This window comes from Dermacentor andersoni, chromosome 7, assembly GCF_023375885.2.
Source record: "Dermacentor andersoni chromosome 7, qqDerAnde1_hic_scaffold, whole genome shotgun sequence".
In the NCBI taxonomy this organism is placed as follows: Eukaryota; Metazoa; Arthropoda; class Arachnida; order Ixodida; family Ixodidae; genus Dermacentor; species Dermacentor andersoni.
In genome coordinates, this window is record NC_092820.1 from 60588408 (window position 1) to 60613791 (window position 25384).

The 25384-nt window shown below is 46.8% G+C and overlaps 1 protein-coding gene and 1 pseudogene across 2 annotated transcripts in view; one reads left to right on the forward strand and one right to left on the reverse strand.

The window, feature by feature from the left end:
* The first annotated feature begins 3490 nt into the window (after window positions 1-3490).
* LOC126534410 (organic cation transporter protein-like) overlaps window positions 3491-25384 on the forward strand; it is an 82453-nt gene continuing 60559 nt past the window's right edge. The window contains exons 1-2 of one of the 2 annotated variants that reach the window (XM_050181694.3): window positions 3491-4201; window positions 7833-8156. In XM_050181694.3, coding sequence (XP_050037651.2) covers window positions 7842-8156 — 315 coding nt within the window. In that variant the 5' untranslated portion in view covers window positions 3491-4201; window positions 7833-7841. Of the gene's footprint in view, window positions 4202-7832; window positions 8162-25384 lie in introns of those variants that run through there. The other variant, XM_072289203.1, reaches the window with a different exon arrangement.
* On the reverse strand, window positions 15275-15456 carry LOC126534968 (U2 spliceosomal RNA; annotated as a pseudogene).

A 25384-nucleotide genomic window follows, 5' to 3' on the forward strand; every position in this document is an offset into this window, starting at 1 on the left:
ATCATCAGGGATTCGAGAGCAGCCTTGAAGTGATGTGCGTCGGAGTGGCGCGTGACATCGGAAGACAGACCTTTCCAGTCACTTGCGGTTTTCACAAAAAAGTGATCGTAGATGGGAGGTAGTCTGCGCCGCGGGAGGATACACGGCTTTTCTGTGGTTAATGCGGCTGGACTGACGATGAGCTGGTAATATAGCTGAAATGTGGAGTGGTGAATGATAGGATTTGTGAAAAAGGCAGTCTAGAAATATGACGTCGTGATTCTAGATTATTAAGACCGGCACGGGTTTTTAGTTCACAGACGCTTGCATGATAAAAATATTCAGAGTAAATAAACCGGGCTGCACGGTTGTGAACTGATTCAAGCATATTAGATAGGTTATGTTGATGAGCATCCCAGACAGAGCATGCATATTCTTACTTAAGACGGACATGCGTAACATAAGCTAATAATTTTACTGATTGGGGAGCGAATCTTAGGTTCCGGCGGAGACCAATACGACCAATTGTTTCCAATACGTTCACTAAGAAAAGTTTGCTTCAATTCACATTCGCTTTCTACATAATACTGTTTCTAGAGTAACAATACTTGCTGAAAGGACTAGCCCAGCAGTTCGTTTTCGTGCACAAGGAGCCCACAAAAGTTTTTGTGCCTTCAGTGCACGAAAAAGCCAAGTTGAACTTTGAACTGGAGGGAGGGTGAAATACGTTTGGCATCGTGGAGAGGCAGATGTGTCATACCTGAGAGAGTGCATCGAAAACAGCAGGATAATTTAAGTCTGCTAACAAAGTTAAGCCTTATTGGCTTTGCATACTCTTTACACTACCACTATAGTGGACCAAGACTTGGTTGTGTGTGTGTGTGGAGTGGGGTGTATATTTTTTCTTTGATGTTCAAGTGGGCAGAGCTTCAACTTCTTTATCACATACCTCAAGTCACTGTCAAAACTCAGATTGTGTTTGATTCTAAATGAAACCAAGTGGGCTTCCACACAAAACAATGAGGCTGGTGACCACGATTAAGATGAGAAAGCTGTCGCAAGTTGAGTGTAGGGAATAGTGTTCATCATTTGTGAGACATGACACCTCTCATGACTGGTGCAGGCATAAGCGTTAGTGTGTGTTTTGTTGATGAGGGCGCATCTAGAAACAATGAAAACTATGAACCTCCCTTGCTTTTTTAAATTGCGTGATCATAGAAGTTTGATTCATCATGTCTAGCCTTTTTTTTGTGGTAGAACGTGCGATTTTTTTCGATTTTAGTTCTAAACAAGCTTTACTTTAATTATTACAGCTATTGTTTCAACATAGCGCTGAACTGGGATAGTTCTTGCATCTTTATAAGAGAATTGAACAGTGCTATGAAAGACATGCGGTCTGCCTGTCGTCTTCACTTCGTCTTGTCTGCAGCCTTGTCCGATTCCCTTCTGAGTTATTTTCTTGTATTTACTCTTGAAATATTGTATAAGCTTTCACTTGTGTTTCCCTATCAAAGTCAAAGAAACCTGCGGTGTCTTTTGCACGAGACGTGTAGTACATTAGTCATTTTTAGTTCATGTAACTTCATGATGTGGTAATTGCTCATTTGCGCCCTTTAATTTCATTGCTTATGTGTGACTGCTTTTTGCCCACAGTTTGTTTATGGGCATTTCCTTGCTCATATTAGCGCCTATTTCAAGCTGCTCTCTGCAATATTATTGTTGTGTTCAAAATAACTTATTCGTATACAATCAACATTGATGTAATTTTTCTCTAAAGAATATATATTTGTGCGTTTTAATTTATTTTTGAAGCGTTTTATGCTGCATAGTATATTGTGAACTGTTTGTGCATTTAATTCGTTGGCGTAGATGCTTTGATACTGTTCACGAAATTGCAAAGGTGATAAGCAAGTGCTTTATCAAACACAGCTGTTTATGTTCATTACGTATCTTTCTGTGCGTTCAGCCAGCACGAAATATCCACCAAATCAAGTGGATATGTGATTAATTTTAGTCGTCTGTGGGCTTCACATACATGATGTACCAAAACCTGCATCACTACCTTTGTCTAGTGGTCGTCCTTTTTCTAATAAAAAAATCCTGTTGCTGTATGTGCGTCGTTTATTGTTCAAACCTGCAGGCCGCCGGCTGTCGAAACGCCGCAGGAAAGAGGGTAAGGAAAAAAAACGGGGGGGGGGGTGGGGGGGAGGGAAACAAAAAATGAAACGGCTATCAAAATCAGCATTGTAGAACTCTATCCGTATATCCCCCTTGAAGAGAGTATTTTTCTAACCTGCCTTAAAGAGGACTCTAGAACTTCTTCAAATAGTCATATCGGCCGCACATTTGCAATGATATACGACCGTTTATAACCGTCACAACAGACTGCGTGTATCATTTAGTGCGTCTCCTTCCAGATGTTCATTTGGTCTTGGCGAATACGTACGAAAGCAGACTCTTATCCCTTTTTGTGCTAGCTGGGGACCAACTAAAGAAAAGTGGATTTCAGTCAATGAAGCTGCGAATGAGGCCATATTGTGAAAGTGGTCTGAGAAAATGGTTTCCTGAGAGGTAACGTCACAAAGGCCCCGTGGTGCGTGTCCCAACAATGACTGCCGTCTGCTGTCTACCTGGCTCGACGTAGCTGGAAAAATAGTAGAGACATCCCGGAACTAGGGAAATATGCTCAGTAAAGCTCCTTGTCAACAATATTCACCAAATTATTTGTCTGCTTTCGCTGATTCCACGGTGTGTGAACGTATGTCGTTCAAGTGGTGCTCCCAGTTCACTCCCATGAAAGTGATTTGTGGCCCACTCTACCACTTCACGCGTAGGCGGCCGTATATGTATACTTAAAAATTAAATTATGTGATGCATTGGGGGAATTAAAATGTAATTTTTCTTCTCAATTAAAACGCAAACTGCTTTGATTAAAATTTTCCTTGCGAAAGTTGTTGTCATTTTCAATTATATGCGCTTTTCTCCGTATTGTTTCATGGACGACTTTAGTCGGTCACCAACATCTCAACATAGGCCAAAACAGCGTTTTTGCCAAGCTCAGGGCTTATTTTAGAGCCTGTGCGCAGCGCATAAGCGAAAATGAAATTTTCGTAAAGTTTAGGGCATGTTCTATCAAAGTAGTTCCAGACTTTCTTCCCTGACCGTATTTCCTGAAAATTTTCCACGAAACGTTATATTTTGCGCATTTTAACCTCGGGGCTAACGAGTAAAAAACAATAAGTCGTTTTCTTAAACTGTTTTATAATGAAAGAACAATGTCGAGAGAACGCAAAAACGCAAATTTTGAAAGAATGCGCATAACGGTTGATTTTTGTTGAACTTTCTTAAAAAATGGTTTTCCACTATTTGGTAAAATTCAAATGGCCCTCACGTACCCAAAAGCTTTTTTTTTTTTCCGGTTAAAATTGTTTGGGAAAATGCTGTGGAAGAGGTGCAATTTTTTAAATTTGTTGACAGAAATTACTTCTTGCGAGCTTCGCGGTTGGATCAGAATGATTCAATTCCTGTTTCCATGCTTAACGCTCTATTTACGAAATTTTTGCCTTACGAGATGAGCACGTGTGGACACTCCGGTGAATGCCGCCTGCAATCGATCACGTGCTCTTGCAACGGGGCGGCACAGGACCTGTTTGCAGGCACTAAAGTGTATCTGTATGATTCTTTCCAAGAGGCAGCCCTACCAATTCAGCACAATGCAATCTACGAAGCAAGCGAACGAATACAACGTAAAAGCGCATTACGTGCAGTTACACAGGCACGTAAACGCTTTTGCAAAGCTGCCAAAGCTGTTAAAAGCAGACGCAGCCAGCCTTCGGGATCACTTGTTATGCTTTGCCTAAACCGACTACCGAAATCCGTGGGCGTCGCACATTTCTATTTTTTTTTTAACAACGTTTCCTTCGTGTCTCGTCTCGCCCTGTGATTCATTGCCTAACTTTGCAGTTTTCCTTCGCCTGGCCGCCACTCAAAGTCCCGTCCGCATTGATGATCTAGAGACGACAGAAACGGGGTCATTCTGTTCTGCTAGCTTTGAATCAAGGTTCACTCTGTTACAAACCAAGGACTGGCGATAACGTTTAGATAAACGACAGCACAGAAAGTGCCCCAAGGAGCGCAGCCATAAAACGTATTGTCGACCGGGTCGTCAGCGACGCACGTTCTTTTACGATCACGGACGAGGCTGTGGCTGGACGTGAACGAGGTGAGTGGGCCTTTTATACAGTGAAAAGCTGCGCTTTTTGTGACGTATTGCATCAGGTTTCTGCGCTTTGCTACTGTCTGCGCGGTGGCTTTAAAAGAAACAGAATACCGCGTGAGAGAGCGCGTTGCACAAGGCTCGCTTCAGCAGTGTAAGGCTTAATCTAGTATCGCATGTGATGATTGCGTAGCATCCCACAAAGGGAAACGGATAAAAGATAAAAGCCGCTGGAAAAAAGTGCACCGAGCAGCTTACCCACGCTCTTAAGAAGCGCAAATACGTAGTTACATCACATCTGCATGAAGTGTCTCGAAAAGATTGCCAGTAGATACGACGTTCACCTCGTATTTTTGTCAAAAAGGAACTTACCAATATATGTGCGGCCATTCAAAGAAAATTTCAAGGCAGGGCAGGTCATGAGGCTAGTGCATGTTTACTAATATGCGTCTTCGCGCCTTGTATGTCGTTTTCATGTCACAAGTTGTTCACTGGGCAGACCGGCCGATGCGCGAATGTCCGCCTGAAGTAACAGTGCAGCTCACTAAAAGACGACAAATTCCCATTTGTCAAGTCATTGTCGTTGCTGGTGTTGCTGACCGGATTTCGCAAACACGGGCATCGTCATCAGACAAAGATCAGCGTACACGTGAGGTAGCTGGAGCTTATCGTATCCAGAAGCACGAGCGGATGTGTGCGTGTCAACAGCCTATCAGTTTAACGCCGGGTCAGTGTACATACTTGAAATTATGTAACGACACGTGCTTAGTTTGTTTTGTTGTTAGTTTAGCTCGTTTGTTCACCTGTTTTTGGTTTGTGGCGCCGTATGTATACATTTATGATGTCTTAATGAAGTTTCAGTTCAAAGACAGAGCTTGTGTCGTCCCTTCTCGTCCGTGTCCATTCATTGCCCTGCTTCACGATGAACTTTTTCCAACTCGCCCAGTTCACTACAAGTCATGAAATGCACAAGAATGAAGTCCTAAGGTGTCCTGCACGTTCTTGTTCTTATGGAACTACCACAATAATAAAATAACGATTCAATTCAATAACTGATCAGGGCAGCCAGAAGGTCGTTTATGCTACGTCTTCTGCCATGCCAACGAAGTAAGAAGGGAAGAAGCTCACTTTACATGATATTAAAACAATCGAAGCTTCGTTTCGGTTCTACATTACCTCGACCGTTCCTGTGACGAGCATTGTACATTGCACTCGTATCGTTCTCTAAAAGGCAGCGGTTGAAAAGAAAGTGCTGCGTGTTTAAATAGATTGTGTCATCGTGATGTAGTGCTATGAAAAATGGGTGCCGTGCATTAATTCTGCCATTTTGCTGAATTTGTAGTAGCTTACATGGCATCACGATTTGCTTACATGTCTGGAAGAGAAGGCATCGAGAACGGTGGTGCGCGACACACCAAGCGGAAAAAAGAATGATGACCATATTTTTATGTGGCCGCACAGACAAATTCCACTTAAGCAACGCACGGCTATGTTCCTTGTCTTTGCTTTGTTTGGAGGGGAGGGGGTATTTTATTGTGGCGCTTCTTACGTGCACACTTATGAGTTAACAGTACTATAGTAGACGTGAAAACTGCACAGTGTCAATGTGTCCTTGTTCTTCAACACCGCAGTGACTTAGTGGCTGTAGCGTTGCGCTACTGACCTCGGGCCACGTGCCTCGGGCTCATGCGTTCTATCCTGAACACTTTTTCATGAACGCAAGAACGCTCGTGTACTTAGTTAAGCACACGCTAAAGGACCCTATTGGGTTCAGATTAACTTGGAGTCACCCGCTACGGCGTGCCTCATAACGATAACTTGGGTTCGGCATGTAAAACCAAAGTTTTCTTTAATAAGGTGCGGTTGGGACCAATTGTGGGGAGACGCGTTTCGGAACCTTCACATTATTTTGACAACACGCAAAAAATAAAATCTGAATTTTTTTTTTAGTATGAGAGAACACCAAGGAAGAACGGTCAGTGAAGGGATGAGCCTTGAAAAAGGATGATGGGAAATTTTGTTTGCCGCTAGATTGTCGAACTACTCATACAGAATCAAGTTAAGCAGCGAGCGCCCGTGGCGAAAGCGTGGTACGTGGTCATAAAACTCAGGCGAGGCAACTGATTGTCGCAGCAATGTGGAATATTCAAACTGAGACTTGTGCTACTTACTTGACGGGACATCAGAACGGTGGGGCTTTGGGCACCTGCCGACTTGGACGCTGTACAGCGTATGCGGCACGTGCGCAGTGTTGAAAACCAGCACTCGTGTTGTCTTTTTCACACATCGTATGTGCGTCACAGAAACAGCACGAAGTGCCTGCAAGCACTTGCTGAAGCATTGCGAAGAAGCGCCTCGCCTTGGCGGCGCCGTCACTGCTCTAGCGAAACACCAGGGCCGTTACGCCAGGAGCGTCAAGTTTATGTGTCATTTTTGTATTCCTCGCTATGTTCCCTTACTTTCATTATCAATAGAAAATAACGGCATAACGAGTCTCCAACAAAAACAACCAACGAAAAAAAAAACTAAACACATAAACAAAGAAAACAAAACCCGAATGGTCGTGGATAAACACCGGCACGCGATGCGCATATAAATATTGGTGTAAGCGCGCCGCCTGCCGAACTGTAGAGTTACGACCGCGTTGAAAAAAAAATGTCTTGGTTATCGTCCACCAATTTCCAGAGAGCCTTACGAAGAACGTTGCACAGAGGCCTTGGGCACCAGATTAATTCTGACCACCCGGGGTTCTTTAGCGTGCACCAAATTTACGGTACTGGAGCGTTCTTCCGTTCCGGCCGAGTTCGGACCTGGCGCTCAGCAACGCGTCATCGCCATTAAGCTACCGAAACGGTTGGGGGACCGCGTTGAACCAGTTGCATAGTTGCAGAGGTCTCGGCTTTATTACCCGCTATCTCCGAGTTGGCGCACGGAAGAGGGCGTAGAGCTTTGGACTCTATAGATGGCGTCGAGTTTACAAGCTCACTGTTCTGCAATGCACACCTAATTATTTTTTAAGGTAGAATCGCTGTAGTGGTATTTGTACATTTTGTAAGTGTCATTATTGCCACCCCTTGTGGCGTAACTTTGTGCTGTTGTACCACCTGTGCCACGTGATTATAGCTCTAAAACGGCTTGTACACCTTAATTAATGCGGCGGTCCCTTATGACCACGAACGGCGGGCTGGTCAATTCAACAGGGCCATGTGTGCACCTATAAGTAGGTTGGTGTCATTTTGCATTGCTTATGTGTGTGTCAAATGTACAACTTTCTTTTTATGTGTAAGTCTGCTACTTCCGGCGAAACTTCCCTCTAATTTCGCGGCCACCGCGTCAGTGGCGCTATCATCGTGCTTTCGCGTCACGTATGGTATTATGGGGAAGGTTTGGAGGTGAAGTGTGAGGTAAGGCGCTGAACACAGGCGCAAAAACATATCACATCCTCACCTATCGACGTATGAGTTGTACATAGCGCGATACTTCTGTGCTGTGTCTCAGTGCCGCTGGCATTCGGCTGAGGGTGAGCTAGCGGACTCGGTTAAAGGCCATGGTTCGTCGGCGGTGGAATGCAAAAGCGCTTTTCTAACGATTTTTAGGTGCATGGTAAATAACCCCAGGTTGCCGTCGTCTGTTTCAGTGCCTGCACATGGCTGCCGCCTCAGTGGACACCGTGCTGGACAAGCTGTCCCGCTGTCATGTGGTCATCTTCGTGTTCGCCTTTATCCGAGGCTTGCCTGTCACGTGGAACCTGATGATGCCAGTGTTCGTGGCACCGTCAGCAGTTGAGTTCCGCTGTGCCGACGCATTGAATGAGACTGTGGCGACATCCAGCGACGGCGGTCACCAAATATGGACCAACAACACGGCGCAATGTTTCCGCTTAGCTGGAACCAATGCCAGCGAACCGTGCGAATCCTGGGTCTACGACCGCAGTGTATATGGCAAAACGGTCACTGAAGAGGTATGGTGCGTTATAAACTTACTTTCACCGGCTGCATCTAAAAGTTCTGTAAATTTCATTCTTGCTTCACAGACCGGCATTCTCGGTTAATTCTACAGCCATTGTTTATCTCTCTATTTCCCATATTGCTATTCCCCAGGCGTCATTTAAGCACCATTTGGTTCTGGTAAGCTTTGAACTATCCTCGTGCATTTGTGTTTAAAAAAAATACACGTTATTAAAATATGTTCCATCGTTTATCTTGCTTGCACACGGCAGCACTGTCGTACTTTCACCTATAGCGTTCTGTTCTCAAGCACCCAGACCAAGCCACACAAGTAGAGCTCTCCGTTTGGAGTTTACAGAGCAAAAATCTCTACAGCTCTACATGACCTCTTGAGAACAGATCAGATCTCTCTTTGTCCTGAATTTTAGTTCTCTCAACCGGGGATTCTGGCGGCAACTGTCGAGGTCGCGTTCAAATGGCTGTAGCTAAGTACTTTGAAGTGAAGCTTTAATGAATGAAATACAACTGTCAAATATTGTTCCTTCTCTCTGTAGTCCTTTTACAATAATTAGTTTCTGATAAATACTAGACGAGAACGTAGCACCGCTAACTTAGAATGTGATAATTGTGACGTCTTGGCAGCACCGCGCGCGTCACGGGCGACTTCGAACACTGGCAGTTATGAAAGTTACGTCTATATACCTGGTTTCTCTTGCAAACTTACGATTTCGTGCACAATGTCACGCGCTCGCATCAGCTGAACACACTTCGAGTTTTCTGTTGCTTGTTACAAAGTAGCGAACATTGTTTAACTGCGCGAACAAATGAACCACAAAGACAGCAAGGGACAATGACGGGCGCCCGTCCATGTCCCTTGCTGTCTTTGTGGTTCGTTTGTTCGCGCAGTTAAACAATATTCCCTAATATCTACCACCTCGCCCAACAAGTTCTTCTAAACTACATATGTTACAAGGTAGTTGAAAGCCAGCCTATAATGCTGCAAAGAATTGCATGACGGAAGCTAGGATTGAACTTCCATCTTCTAGCACAGAAGCTCAGTGTTCTAAATATTAGGTCATAATTTCGCGCATGCTTGTCTCGCGTCAATTTCTCGCCTTTTTGCCTCATGATAACTGACACTTTGAGACGTTGTGCTACACTTCGCTGCCTTCGTAATAGGCCCATATTTTTCGTCAGAGGAACGTGAAACCTCCTAAGTTGGCTAAGTCTGCCTATAATGCTACTGTGTTCAAGCGGATGACGTAGGTCATGTGCATCTAGTCACCCTTTCTGGAAAACAAATCGAGAGGTGAAACGAAAACTGGTCATCGGAAAGCTAATGTTGTAAAATGTTGCGGGCACTCCGAGACTTCACAGTATTATTTATACGGCTTCGTGATCTAAAGCCTTTACTTAGCGGAAAAATGTGAAGTCGAAAATGTGATGCCAGTACCCCTTAAAGCAAAGTTAAAACAAAGTTATTTGAGCTGTATTAATAAGATACACTTTTACGACAAGAAGAAGAAGAAGACACTCTTACCGTTAGGGGAGGATTGGTACGCTTGAACAGACGGGAAAAAGGAAGATGGGTGGCGACTCCGCCCTGAAGTTGCCGGACCTATTCGACGTGACTACATGAACTTTAACGGCGTCTGCTTGGGCCTAGTAAGCCTTTACAGCCATATATGGGCTGCATAGTATTATAAGGGATCCCAAGACACAACTTGGGAAGTTTCCAGCTAGTTTACTGCACCACAATGACGCAAATACGAGAAAGTGCTTTAAAAGCCACGACGTCGTATTGGCGCGCAGACCAAAGAGTTTATGCGCGACATTTAAAAAAAAGTGATAGCTTACCTTTACTTTTCTTTATAATATTCAATATATTACCTCAAAATTTACGAAAACCGAGTTTTGAAAGAATGTTTCATGAGTTTAAACTGATTCAGTTTTGCTGTCTAGTGTTTTTGAAAGAAATTAACGCACCTGGAAACCTGGCATGAACCGCTTGTTGCCCAGTCACAACGTCGGATCCTGTGTAACAATAGGCGGGCAGCCATATGGTAGCATGGCGCAGTCATTCTCAAGATGTTAGCGTCGTCTTCACCGGGGCACTGTGAGCCCACCCTGCCGGCGCGCAGTACAGAAGTAGCAGTACCACGGAAGTCGTTGGCGGAGGCTTGCCGAGTCAGGTATCCTTTGTTTAGACCCCGGACTTCCCACATGATGCCTCAGTCCTTTACAGTGAACAACGTTATTTGGTTCTCTCGCCTCCTCTTGGGGTCGATAGTGGTGGGACTTCTGTCGTCGATAAAGAGGCGTAGTTTCAAAGGTCACGTGCTCTTGCGCAATCTAGTTGCGGGGCGCATTCGTTGTTGAAGACCAACTCTTAGTAGCTTTAGACACCTCGCAGGGGCGTCTGCGTCCGCAGGCGGTTGGTCTCCGGACTGAACCACCCGGGGGGAAATTTGTAGTTGGCTTTTCCTGTTCTCTCCTTCAATCTTCGTCTTTTTCTCTTACATTCCATTTTTTCTGTCTTCTACTCACTTGTGTATTACTTCCGATCTTCCAGACACCAAGGGTTAACCTTGTATGAGTAGCCAACCTAGCTTATGTCATATTTGTTTACAGTGGTAACTTACAGCTGGAGTTTGCAGGACGCGTTTTTACACGCCCTGGAACGTCCCCATGTAGGGGTGCATGGTAGGTGGCTGGCGTTGCTGCCGAAAACTACACGTTTACCTATGGCTGGTTCCTTGCCCTCACTGCCTGATGGCCCTCAAAAAAAGAGGGCGCACCGATGAATTGTTCCAGCTTTTTGGACGACAAAAAGAAAGCTTTCCGTGATACTATGTAACTCATCTCCAGAAACCAGATAAGACAGTAAGAATGATCTCACCTTTCGTAGTTACAAAATCTCTTACCGAAACTCTTGGTACGGGCTATATAGTATCCAAGATGACGATCTCCTTCGAGAACTCCGTGATAAAGCAACATGAAAATCTTCCCTAAGCTAGTTTCATTCGGGGACAGCCCGGTGACAGCTACCCCACATCGTACCCTGAACACAATTAGAGGTGTCGTTTCCGATGATGATCGTATGGAATTGACGAAGCCGAACTTCTAGAGGGTTCCAATGACCACAACGTGATCATTGTGAATAGAATTAAAATCATTCGTGACGAAAAGCAGGTCTATACCAAACACCTAATACATTTGGCTGAAGCAACCTGCCCGACACTATAGAGAGAGGGTACGTGAAGATCCGAGTCAGGCCGTATATCCCAAATCCTCTGAGATGCTTAAAGTGCCAGCGATTCAGCCACAGTTCACAGATATTCCGAGGCCATCAGACTTGTGCAAAATGCAGTGCTAACGAACACTTCTTTGAATCATGTCAAAACTATCTCCACTGTGTGAACTGTGATGAGAAGCGCGCCGCATAGTAGTGGTTCTGCCCATCATGGAAAATAAAGAAATAGTTACAATCAAAGTAGAAGAGAACGTATCCATTCAAGGAGCCACGTGGGCGTGCGTACCTGCGGGAGAACAGCTCGGCCGATGTGGCACAACAGGGGGCAGCAACACAATGACTTCCAGCGGCTCTCCGGCCCACACGAAGCGAGCCGTCCCCTCGGAGGCTGCAGTTAACGCTGCTCCGCCGCCCAGCAGAAAGGGCCATCGACCTTGAAGGTTACGTCCGACGTGTCGAGGCATTCACGTCAAGCACAGCTGTTCACAAGAGGTGATGGCCGCAACAACCAGCCAGACGGCTCCGCCAGCACCTGGAGCGGCGACATTTCCGCGATCGCTAAAAAAAAAAAAAAAAAAAACACCCACATCACAGGGCTCGACAAGGGGTTTTTCAAGGTGATTTACATTCCCTAAATACACAGCGCCAACCTCTTTTCATTACGGACACGTAAACATTGTAGTGGAACGTTAGGGAACTTCTCTATAACCTCGATGACGTTAAATAGCTCCTTTATAAATATAGTCCGAAGGTGCTGTTCAAGAAACGCATCTCAAATTAGCAGACAAACTTTCTGAGGGATTACGCCATCTTTTGCAGAGACCGCCAGCATGGTATACGGCGTCGTCCGGAGGCGTAGTAATTCTTGTAGATAAATATGTTTCTTGTCAGCGTTTTTCCTCGCCAGACCCTTGAGGCTGTGTCTGTGGGAGCAATTCTCTTCAGTAAGTTTATAACTATGTGTAGCATTTATATACCACCTGATTATGACCTCACTAAAACAGAATTTCAAAGCCTCATTGACCAGCTCCCGCAACCATACATGATCACTGGTGATATTAAAACCCATCACAATCTTTGGGGAGACTCCCAGTGCGGCACGAGAGGCCGGCTGATAGAAAACGTCTTACTAAACTCCGGTCCATGTCTCTATAGTAAGAAGTAGGCAACCTATTATACTATTTTTTATAATTCATATTTATCAAAGATCTGTCGATTGACTCCTCTTTTCGCTGATTAGAATGAAATGCACTCAAAAATGCATGCGGACGTGACGACTTTCCAGTAACCCTAAACCTACACCACATGACTCTCCTCCGCATGCCCCTAGGTGGAAACTAGCCTCGGTCAAATGGGAATATTTTAAAGGATCGACGTTTTATCGTGATGTTTTATCAGGTAATTTATTATAGACGACGCAGTAGCTCATTTTGCAGATTTTATCATTGACGCAGCAGAGAAATTCATTTCACAAACAAATGATTGCTCTTGCCCCGCAGGGGCGTCTGCGTCAGCAGGCGTTTGGTGTGTTGCGACACCACGTACCCGAGAACATGAAGATTGGACCCTCCCGCGTGTAGCCGTGCGCGGCTTAGCGGTGTCTTAGCGGTGTCTTAGCGGTGTCTTAGCGGGATTCGGGGGGTTGAGCCGATGCCGGGTTTTCGGACCTTTAAGGCCTCGCGCCGAAGGCAACATACCTCTTGGCCTCAACTTCACATAGACGGTACCTGCAGACTGACCCATCTGCAGGAAATCGGCAGTCGCCTCTTCCTCTCAAATCTTCGTCTTTCTCTATCGCCTTTTCATAATTCCTGTATTCTTTTCACTTCCTCTCACTTTCGTATTATGGGCGGCAAGGGTTAACCTGGTGTAATTATCCAGCCTTGGATATTTTATATTAGGTTATAGCGGCGATGCATTGCTGGCGTCTTCTCCCAACCTTGTAGCGCCCCTTGCTGGGCTCGGTGGTGGGTGGCGACCATCGCCGCCGAATTTTCGAACTTTGTATAGCAAATTCTTTTCCCCCACTCCCTGATTAGTCCCTGAAGAAGGGGCGCACCGATATACCGTTCAACTTTCTTATGCAACCGAAAGAGTATTTTCCCAAAAACCACTTTGTTCACAGTCAGCACGAAAGATAGTCCGAATGATCTTAACAATTCTTGCAGCCAAACCTTTCACTGAAGCAATAGGCCCAGGTTATAAAGTAACAAAGATGGGAAGGGGCGATCTTCTTCTCGAAGAAGCCACAATACGGCAAGCTGTCTAAGCTTGTAGCGTTTGAGGACATTCCCGTTTCAGTAGGCCCACGCAGGTCGATGAAAATAGCGCATGGTGTCATCTCGGAAGATTACCTTCCCGAACTTAGCGAAAGTGAACTACTGAAAGGATGGCCAGAACAGAACGTTGTCAAGGTGCAAAAGACAAAAATAAGGCGAGATGAAAAATAAATATCAACCAGGCATATAATCATTAATTTTGGAACCAGCAATCTTCCTCAATAAATCGAAACCGGTTGCTGTAAGCTTCATGTTAGACCGTACATCTCAAATCCGCATCGATGCTCCAAGTGTCAGCGTTTTGGGAATAGGTGGCAAACCTGAAGAGGGCGTGCTGCTTGTGCTAAGTGTAGCTCCACTGAACACTCTTCAGACGCTTGTACTTCAGCAACCCACTGTGCCAATCGTGATGGAGGCCACCCTGCTTACTCGCGATCCTGCCCCTCGTGGAAAAAAGAAAAACAAATAATGGAGCTCAAAGTGAAATTAAATTTGTCTTGGCTAGATGCACGTAAGCATTTCTATTCAAACAATCAGTACAGTTCTTCCTATACCGATGTGGCGCTCCGGGGGGCAGCACCACATAATTCGGCGGCCGCCCAAGTCACACGGAGAGTGACGGCGCCCACACCATCAGCCCCCCCTGACTGAAACAGCCAGCGCTGTTCCGTCGCCCGCAAAGGAGGGCCAGCAAACCCCCGGGCCTGTCGGACCCAGGGCCACTGCCCGTGCGGATCGGCCCAAAACTCCCGCGAACGTGCCCGCTGCGCGGGCAGTATTGGCAAAGGAAGTCTCAGAAACCAGTAAGCGGCGTGGCTTGTCGGGGAAGTCTTGTTACTTCAGATGTAGTCTACGAGATTACTGTGCATTAAGCGGCTGCTATGAAGTACAAAGTAATTATTGCTTAAAATTGCAAGTGATGTATTATTAGACACATGCGCTTTATTCTATGCTTCGGAAACCAAAACCACACGCATGACACGGCAACACGCTGAACTGTGTATCACGTGTAAAAGGGTCGTTTTGTTTTCGATCCGATTGATTTCGTCTTGATTGGTTAAATACCAAAGCAGTGGGACAGGAAACCACGAAAACACGTAGTTATTATCGCAGAAATACTTTAACACTTTGGAAGACGTGAATCGCAGGAACATCGACTTGATAGGCGAAATCATGCGTTCTCACAGGTACAGCCGCACTTGTCATTTGCCTCCCACTAATGCCGGCCTATACTCGCTATCGCTCACTCTTCACTGTTTCCAGCCTGCTTCCAGTGGACGACTACATGCTCACTTGACATCGAAAAATTCTGATAAAATGTTCCGTGTCGTTTTCCGCGTTACCACGTGATGACTAGGCACTCTCACCGGTAAACTTTTCAGCGCTGTAAAAAAATAGGTGCCTTGAAGATTGTCAGTTCCCTTGACGTAATAGAAGGAATTAATTGAGCCATACGTTCCGTGTTAGAGTTGGCAATGCTCTGTCCAAGTTATTTATCCAGGAGACTGGTGTACCACGGAGTTAAGTACATAGGTGCACCCTGTTTAAAGCGATGCTGTTTATGGCTAGGGTTGCGTGCATTTTTGTCCAGCATGTGTAAAAACCGTGGGCCTATTCTGCAGGTAGTGAAATACCGAGCTTACCCACGGCGGAGCCGAAGCAGGCTTCAAGCACTCCGCCAACTTGCATAAACAAGTTTAATATCTTTGTCCTGATAGAACTGGCACCTTGTAGTAAGCTAAGAACAGATACTACATTCACACCTGCGTCGGCCAAATCTACGTTCGCACCGCCCTCTCTTTGTCAGCGTTCCAAGCGCTTGCGTATCTACTTTCCTTTCTTTCCACTCTCCTGTGGTGGCGGTCCCGTCGAAACGTCACGCGTTTCTAGTTTCTTCCTGCTCCTCGGGGTGGTGGTCCCCTTGTCAACACAAATGTGTACAAAAATCACGGTAAATGAGTTCGTACCTTTGTTAAGACTTCTGTATCACCTCTGTGTTGAGTGCCAAGAGTTTCGGTGGTCATTCACTTTTACAGAGTGGAGTGGCTCATGACTCCTTATTGCAAAAATAAATTTTGTTACAGTCGTTTATTCCACGAGGTATGTTTTATTCTACTTATGTTGATAACGTGTATATGGGTTTCAAGTCCTGTAACCTGGCAATCTGTAAACGGCAGGTTCAGCTTGGCATGGACAATGTGTCCAGATGGGCAGAGCAGAATGCGATTAAGCTAAATCCCTAGAAAAGCTCCTGCGTCCTTCTTTCGAAAAATTATGGATGGCTCCAGCCCCCATATTGAGTGGCATGGTGAACACTTACCTGAAAACAGAGACCACAACTTTTTAGGCATCATTTTAGACACGAAATTAACCTTTATTACATGCCTGAAGTACCTTAAAAACAAATGCCTAAATGGCATGAAAATTCTTCAAATTGTGTCACACACAACATGCGGTGTACACGAAAAGAGCATCATGAACCTTTACAAAAGCCTCTCTCGTTCACGCTTAGATTACGGGGCCATAGTATATCGATCGGCTGCTCTTCGCGCCTTGTAGATGCTGGACCCTGTCCATCATCTAGCTAGCCGATTGGCGACCGGTGCCTTCAGGAAAGATCCTGTAGAGAGCCCATACGTTGAAGCTAACGAATGGTTGCTCCTGCAGAGGTCGTACTCCAGTTTCATGTACTTTCTGAAGGTGAACGTGAACCGCGACCACCCCTCTTATCTAACCATGAACGACGTAATATCTGCAACGCTGTTTAATAAAGAACCAGCAGCTAGAGAACCATTTTTTTCTGCGCGCAACAAAAATTTTGCAAGAAATGGGAGTTCCAATTTTTTATCATAACCTGATGATCCCAGCTAATTAGCCATTGCCGCCGTGGCAATGTCAGCTCATAAACTGTGATACATTTCTCGCAGAGGCGAGAAAACGCGCCCTAGAAGCAGATATTGGAATGCATTTCCTAGAACATTAGTCGAAGTACTCGTGGATAGAATTTTACACCGACGCTTTTAAGTCAAGTGCCGGCGCGTTTTATGCAGAAATCAGTCCATCCTTCTCCGAATCCTATGTATTGCATCCTGAAACGAGTATCTTTACGGCAGCTGCCTATGCATTATTGTCGACTGTAAAACATATGAAGACATTAAAACTTCCCAAAACAATTATTTACAGATTCACTAAGCATCCTATAAGCCTTAATGTCGCTGCGTAAGAACATAAACCCTGTAATTATGAGCTTTATTCCGCTCTTTGCAAACGTATAGGTCTCACCAGCAAGTCGTTATATGCTGGGTGCCTGCGCAAAGAGGCATATAAAGTAATATGCTAGCTGTCCAAATTGCCACATCAACTTCACCGAAAGCTACCAATCCTACCGTTGTGGTCCCTGCCTTTGATCTCAAGCCTTTCCTACGAAAGAAACTGAGGAGCCTACACTTTATTGTGTAGTGGCCTACACAATGAAGACACGACGAACTGATGTCCTATTCTGTCGGCTCAGAATAGGACACACATAAGCCACACACAGTGTTTCCCTGACTTGTAATGAACCTCCGAATTGTGGTAGAAGTGGAGAGAGGCTGCCGTCCTCAATGTCCTCCTGGAATGTCGGGACGCAGAAGCTGACAGAAAGAAACACTTCCTCTAGCAGTTGTTGTTAGCCCAAGGAAGCTGTAGCGCTTCCTCTCGCCAGAAGATGCCGCTGTGATAGTTGTGGTTTGTAAAGCACATGCCTCCAGGTCCTTGTGTTTTACGGGCTCTGTTCAGGCAGTAGTGCTTCTTGCAAATTTTGCCTCTGACATAATTTGTTTATTATATCATTCCATTGCTATACATGTTTCGTGCTCATAGTACACCTCATTAGTCATTGTCATAATCTTATTTCTTGAGATACTATGCACTTCAGAGCGACTGATTTTTAGGAGCCTTTACAGCCACGTCACAATTGCCTCTCGAAATTCATCGCTCCGCTGTCAACCCATCAACACTGGCCTGGCACTCTTTGGCCATATATGGGCCTTTCGCCGCAAAACGCCACACATTCATTCATTTTTTTGGTATTTACTCTGAAAACGTATGTAGTTCCGCACACTACTCCTAGTCTTTCCTGAAACGTGAAGCTATGAATCGTAAATGTGGAGCCATGAACTCTACAGCCGTCCTTTTATTCTTGCCAAATTTAAGATTGAAATGAGCAGCTGTAACAGCTCAACACTCCAGCAACTCAACACCTGGAGGTGGCAGAGTTGTATATGACATGATAAGGTACCTGAAAGTTGAAGCTCAAATGACATTTCTTTCCATTTTTAATATAATCTGGGCTGCTAGATACATACCTTCGGCACGGAAAAAAGCTACAGTAATTCCTAATCTATAGACAGGGAAGGGACCACCCATAGTATTCAGCCAATAGCACTCACGAGTTGTATCTGTAAGCTTTTCGAGATAATCATTATTCGACGAGTGCTGTAATATCTGGAAACTAACGTCGCGTTTGATTCATATCCATACGTGTTTACAGGGAACAGATCTGATGATGAGCACCTAGCTTAAATAGAAGAAATTATAACAAATGCATTTGTCCACAACTAAGATTTTTATCAGTATTCTTTATATGGAGAAAGCTTACGATATGACATGGCGGTCTACAGGACCTATCTTCTATGGGAATACGCGGCAGGATACTGAATTTTATAAAAAGTTATATGTGGAACCGGACTTTCCGTAGAAAACCGGCTAAGAAATTCTTCAGGCGCGCAACATGGGATTCTTGAGGTTGACAGCGGCGCCGCTGTGATTGCGTAATGCCGTGTGGCAGGTACGACCTCTTAGTCCACTGCGCTAATACCTCGCATGATCTCGTAGGCTCTAAAATAGCGTCGCAAACGTTTATCACTAAATCCTCGTTGGCGATTTGATGCCCAAACCCAAACACGGTCACCGAGCAGGTATTCCACGTAGCGCCATCGAAGACAGCAGTGTCGGCTGTCGCTCCTTTGCTGGCTTTTTAAGTACAGGCGGGCAAGTTGTCGTGCTTCATCGGCGCTCTGCAGATGGTCGGCGACGACGAGATTACGTAAACCAGCTTGAATGGCGTGACCGGCGTTTATAAGCGAAGGTTACGTAGGGGAGGACCACATTCAGGTCGTCGACGTACATCGAGAACATGTCGGCGAGAGCTTCATTCAGGTGCTCTGTAAGGCCATTCGTCTGCGGGTGGTAGGCAGATGTCCAGCGGTGACTAGTCTGGTTGTATTGCAGGATGGCTTGAGTAAGCTCTGCCATAAAACCAGCTCATCTGCTGGTGATCAGGATTGCTGAGGCACCATGTCGTAACAGGATGCTATCGACGTATTTCGCCAATTCCGCCACAGTGCCTTGGGGTAGGGATTGCGTTTTTGGAGTAGCGGGCTATGTAGCCGGTAGCTACGACGACCCGCTTGGTCCTGCATCTTGATCTTGGACATGGCCCCAACAAGTTCATTTCGACATGCTGGAATGGTCAGCAAGGTAGATCGATCGTCTACAGCAACCCGCTAGCATTCTTTGTGATGTCTTGCGTCGCTGGCATTCTCGGCGTGTCCTGACGTAGTGGGCAACATGAGTGCTCAGGAGGGGCCAGTAATACTTCTTTTGCACCCTCGATAGCGTACGGGAGAATCCGAGGTGACCAGCGGTCGAGTCGTCATGTAGGGCGTTCAGTACCTCTGGACGCAGTGCTGAGGGAACAAGAAGGTAGTTGGCACGGACTGGTGAGAAGTTCCTCTTTACAGGTACGTCGTTTTGTAGGGAAAACGAAGAGAAACCTCGCTTAATGCCCTAGGGACAACGTCGGTGTTGCCTTCCAAGTCCTCCACGAGGTTTCTCTAGCTCCAGGTCTGCTCGTTGCTGTTCAGCGAAGACTTCCGCGCTTATAGTTCCCAGAAAGGCGTCGTCATCGGTGTCATACGACGGCGGGTCAAAGGGGGTGCGCGAGAGGCAGTCAGCATCAGGGTGCTTCCGTCCCGACTTGTAGACGATCGTGAAATCAAATGGCTCAAGCCTGTAGGTCCATCGTGCGAGGCGTCCTCAAGGGTCCTTTAATTTTGCTAGTCAACACAAGGCATGGTGGTTGCTTACGACTTTGAATGGCCTGCCCTAGAGCAAAAGGCTGAATTTCCTGGTAGTCCAAATGATGGCAAGGCATTCTTTTTCTGACGTCGAATAATTATCTTCTCCTTTCGACAGCGACCGGCTCCCATAAGCAATGACCATTTAAAATCCCCCATTCCGTTGGACGAGAATGGCGCCGAGGCCTAGGCTACTTGCGCCGGTGTGTATTTTGATGTCGGCATCCTCATTCAAGTGGGCGATTAGTGGCGGTGACTGCAGGCGTCGCTTAATCACCTGGAATGCTTCGATTCGCGGCCTTTCCAACTTGAACTCGACGTCGAATTGTGTTAGATATGTCAATGCCTCGGGCATGCGTGAAAAGTCTTTGAAGAAGCGCAAACATGGACTCCAGATTTGCTGATGACGTGGCTCAGGAACAGAAGATGATCGTAAGCAAAGCGACACTTTTCTGTCTTCAGAGTTTTGGTGACTTGATAGCCTCTAGTACTGTCCGAAGCCGCCTAAGGTGATCGTCTAAATTCCAAGCAAAGACAATGACGTCATCCAGGTAGACCGGACAGGTCTGCCACGTCAACCCTGCTAATACCGTGTGAATCACGCGCTGGACCATTGCAGGCGCCGAGCACGGTCCGAATGGCGTGACGTGGAACTCGCAGAAGCCGTCCGGCGTGATTAAGGCAGTCTTCTCACGATCGCTCTCGTCGGATTCTATTTGTCAGCAGCCAATCTCGAGATCCATCGCTGAAAAATGCTTAGCGCTGCAGAGCCGGTCCAATGCGTCCGGTATTCGCGGGAGCGAGTATATTTCCTTCTTCGTGAGCTTGTTCAGCTGACGATAATGGACGCAGAAACGCATGGTTTCGTCCTTTTCCTCACCAAGACTACAGTATACGCACACGGGCTCTTCGAAGGCTGGATGGTTTTGTGGCGTAGCAATTCGCCGACGTGTTGCTTTATGGCTTCTCGTTCGCACGTCAAAACTCGGTACGAGCTTTGGCGGAGGGCCCGAGCGCACTTTGCGGTTAACATGCGACGCTTAGCAATTGGTGTTTGTCGAATCCTCGATGACGTCGAAAAGCCATCTTTGTATGATTGGAGAGGACTTTTGAGCTTTTGGTGCTTAGTCGTGAGGAGACTCTGATTGATATCGAAGGCTGGTGGACTGTGGCCGTCGGAGTAGGTGTGGCAGAATCGGAGAGGACAATCACATTGACGGTTTCCACAATTTTCTCGATGTCTGCGATCCTTGTGCTGTTGCTGTGGTGTTTCTATTCCTGGCTGAAGTTTTTTCAGCATTACTTTCGCTTTTCCTCCATGCAATCGAGCGATTTCTCTTGTGACACAAGTTTCGCGGCACAGCAGATGTTGGTTGCCCTCAACGAAGCCTTCGGCGTCTGTCGGTGTTCTGCTGCTGACTGAAATCATTATACGGGAGCGAGGGGGGATGTTGACTTGATCTTCAAGCACACTCAATGCATGGTGACTCATGTAGCTCTGCGGAGATATCACATGGTCATCGAATAGCGTTATCGACTTAGACTTCACGTCGGCGATTGCGCAGGGTGGGCTCAGGACATCCAGGCCGATAATTATGTCTCGGCCACTGTTGGAAGATAACGAAGGTCGTAGGGTAGGTCCGGCCATGTACGTTAATTTTTGGCGTTCAGAATCCAGTCGGGCCTATGCGGTGTCCTCCAGCTCTCAGGATTTGTGAGCCTTTCCATGCAGTGTTGAATTTCTGTAACTTGGCGCCGAAGCATCCACTCATGACGTAGTAGTCGGCTTCCGTGTCCACTAAAGCGGTGACTGCGTGGCCTTCAAAAAGCATGCGGAGGTCCGTGGTTCTTTGTATAGCGTTACGGCTAGGTCGTGGTGTCGGATCACGGCTGCACCACACTATGCCGTTGTTGTTATGCTTTCTCATCAGATCAGTATGCGATCTTCTGTTAAGCGTCGTTCTCATCAATGGAGGATCTTCGGTTTTTCGACGTTCCTACTTTTTCGCGTTGCCACTTTTATTTTTCTGGGTAGGGGCTCAGAGCCTAGCCACGGGATGGGCCAGTGTATTGTCGGCGCTGCGGCGACACGCAGCGGCCTGGTGACGGCGAATGGGTCGGTCGTCGAGGGCCCTACTGAGTAGTGGCGAGGTAGACGGCGTTATTTTAGAAAGCCGTTGACCTTGCTGTGGGCGCTGCGCGTTGACGGTAAACCCTTGCAGGCTCAATTGGCAGTATGGGTATCGGCGGTAGACATGGCCGGGCTCCCTGCAGTGATGGCAGAGGGCGAAGTGTTCCGGATTGCACCATGTATCTGGTTTACTTCGGTAGCTGCCCTGGGCGACAGGCGGCGTAACTGGCGACTGCGGCGGACGACGGAATTGCAGCGTTACAGGGCCCTGGCGCGGAGTGAGACCTGGACGGGGAGCGACGGAGGAATAGGTCATCGCTTCTGGCTGGGGTTGGGGCGATGCCGGAACTTCTGGTACTTCCAGCGACCGCTGACGCTCTCCCTAACTATATCAGCTATCTAGGCCACCTAGGGCTACGACCCTAGGCACAACTTCCTGTGCAAGCACTCCGATTGTCTTGCGCAGCTCGTCGGCGCCTAGCGCTTGAGCTTCGGCGTACATGGTTGTTAGTGCATGGCAGTTGTACTGCCTGGTTCGCATTTCAAGCATCTTCTCGATTGATATGGCCTCCGGAACAAACTCGGCTACAGTCTTAAGTCGGTTGCTTATCAATCCGGTGAATAGCTGTTCTTTCACACCACGAATCGGGAACCGTACTTTCTTCAGACAAGTCGGTGTCGGCGTGGCGGATGACTCCAGTCATTTCCGTGAATATCGCGATTTTCTAGTTCGGTAGCTGTAATTTGATTTCCGAGAGAACTTCGGCGCTTTCCTTGCCTACGACTCTCGGGAAGGTTTTCGAGAGGTTTTCAAGATGAGGCCTTTCAAGATGACTAGGTCCCGGCAGCGTTTCTCCAGAGAAAAATACGTATGGCGCAACTTGTCCCCGCCGTCCCAGTTGTTATACGTCGTGGTCCTCTCGTCTCTCTCCAGCCATGATTCAGGGTCTTCAAATTATTATCCACGCAAAGTCAGAGGCTCCCTGGGCTGCTGACGATGCTGAGTCCGGCATCGTTGCTCTCGACTTTGTATTGGTTTTCCTAGTACTCACTCCGGGAGAAGGTTTTGTAGCCTGAGGCTAGCCCCACGGTCCGGGCGACGTTTGTGCTGTCTTGGAGGTTCGGGCTTGGATCATGGTTATGCGAAGACGTCTGGCACATGAACGCAAAAGCACCTTCACCAGATGTCACGTTGTACTAAGGGTGAAGAACGACAAAGCGTCTAAACTGTGAGTAACAAATTTAGCGCTTTATTGGGTGAACTTGTGCCGAGCAAAACAAGTAGCACTCGAGCAAAGCAATGGGCGTCTTGCGCTGGAGTTTGAGGTATAGTATTGGCGCCTGGTGGCGGCGCGCGAAACGTTATCTGGGTAGTACCAGCTTGGGTAGTATTGAGCCCTGGCCGTGGCGAAGCACCTTTCTAGCCCGAGTTTTGCGTAGATTCGCGCTTTTTTCTACCCTGCTGCGAGTGCCAGAAAGCTCGTCACTTCTCACAGACCACGCCGAACACACTGCGAGCTCGTCGCAGCCTATAGTTTAACGAAAACGGATTCTCCGTGAGACGTGATGCTGGAAGCAGAAGGAATCGGCGACGCCGATCCGGAGAGACCTAGCTCAGCCTCGAGAAAGCGCCACCGGCGTTACTTCTGCGTCGTGGGCTGCCATGAACAAGTAGGCCTGAATCCCAACATCAGATTCTACCGTTTTCCTTCAAGGCCTCACGAAGCGGAGCGTCGGGCGCGCTGGATAGCTGCAGTTCGTCGCGCTGGGCAAGCGAAACTTCGCGCCATACTGACTGTTTTGCATGTCTTGAAGCTTGCTTCATTATCTGCGTTCTAAAATTCGGTGCCGACATGGCAGCAGGCATAGCTGGTGATTCACGCTTCGAGATCCGGCCACAGGGACAATTAACAATTCGGCCGGTGCAAAAGGGGTGAGGTGACCAGGTGTGTGCAAATGAGCACAAATTGTTGGGCTGATTCGGTGACAATTCACTACCCCACTACGAGCAGCATAGCAAGGTAGTATTGATTGCAGCACAGGGATCTTCGAGCGCTGTTATTAAAAGCTACGTCAAGCGAGCAGCGCACGAGCTCGCGCTGCAGTGCGATTCGCACGGACGTTACTGCGAGCTCTTATGCATTGCATCAGTTATTTATCAGTTGCTAAAGGGAGAGATGGCTGCTACTCCAGTGCAGGCATAACTACTTGTCTAGCGGCATGCAGTCAACAAACATTGCAGGAGGCCCGCCTATTCGCGGCATGCCTAAAGACCGCTGCCGTCGCGGCGCGTACCGTCTGTCGCTCGACCTGTTCCGTACACATGATGTGTGCTTATCGCTGCTGTGAATTCATTTAAAGCAAGCATTTCCTCGCGTTTGTGCGCCTGAATCTAGCAGCGTGCAAATCTTACCTGAAGTTCAACTTCGCACGTGACTCGCTTCACTTGCGATTGACACCGCGCTAAAACTTCGCCGCTCATTTCTTGAACGGCGTACACGTATTCGGCGTTGCGTAATTTATTGCCATTACGCAGCGTGGCACCCCTGAAAAAATCTTCGGCACCCGATATTCGCTGCAAGCCGTGGTACAACAAAACCGAAAGTGGCGGGTCCATACTGTAAACCTGCTTTCCGAAACAGACAACCGAGCTTGGTACTACCCAGTTCAGGACAGAGGGCGCTTTTTAGCTCCATTTTCGCAGTGCCCCCTGGGCAATGCAAGAGCCCCATAGCAGCGAGCAGAGCCGGCGATCATCGAAAATCTTAGCCGGTTTTGCAGGTCGGCTTTTATACATGAGTCGGCGATGGTCCAATCGTAACCAATGGTGGCCACGTGCCTTCCAGAAAGTACTACATAATTCGTGTTGCGCATACAATCAAATTACACAAACTTCGGTGACAGCAGACCACGGATAGAACCATCGATAACATTCGAGAAAATTCAAATAACATTTGTTAGCCTGTGAAAAGCGGTCACCGGAAAAAGATAAACAAGTAGACATATCAACATTTAGACACGCTCCCGATGCATTAATACGCAGGCACTTCCTAGAAATCCAATCAAAATACCTTTGCCGTGAATTTTATACGGACGTTTAGAAATATCCTGGGTAATTTAAAATTAAGTTATGGGATTTGACGTCCAAAAACCAGCATCTGTTCACGAGACACGCCATAGTCGAGACCAAATTTGGACCATCTAGGCTTCTCCGACTTGTGCCTAATTCTTCTCCTAGGAAAGCGTCCTTTACCGATGTTGGGTGATTTTATGAGTTATCAGGGGTTCTCAATCCACAAATGAGTATTTTTGTTGCCGAGGCTTATGTAATAATGTCGAATGTGAAATACATGACAGAACAAAGGCTTAGAAGAGGTATAAATTACAGACTGAAATCCTTGAAACCGAGACTATAAAACAGTGAAGAAGTACAAAAAACCTGTACTGAATGAACTCTACT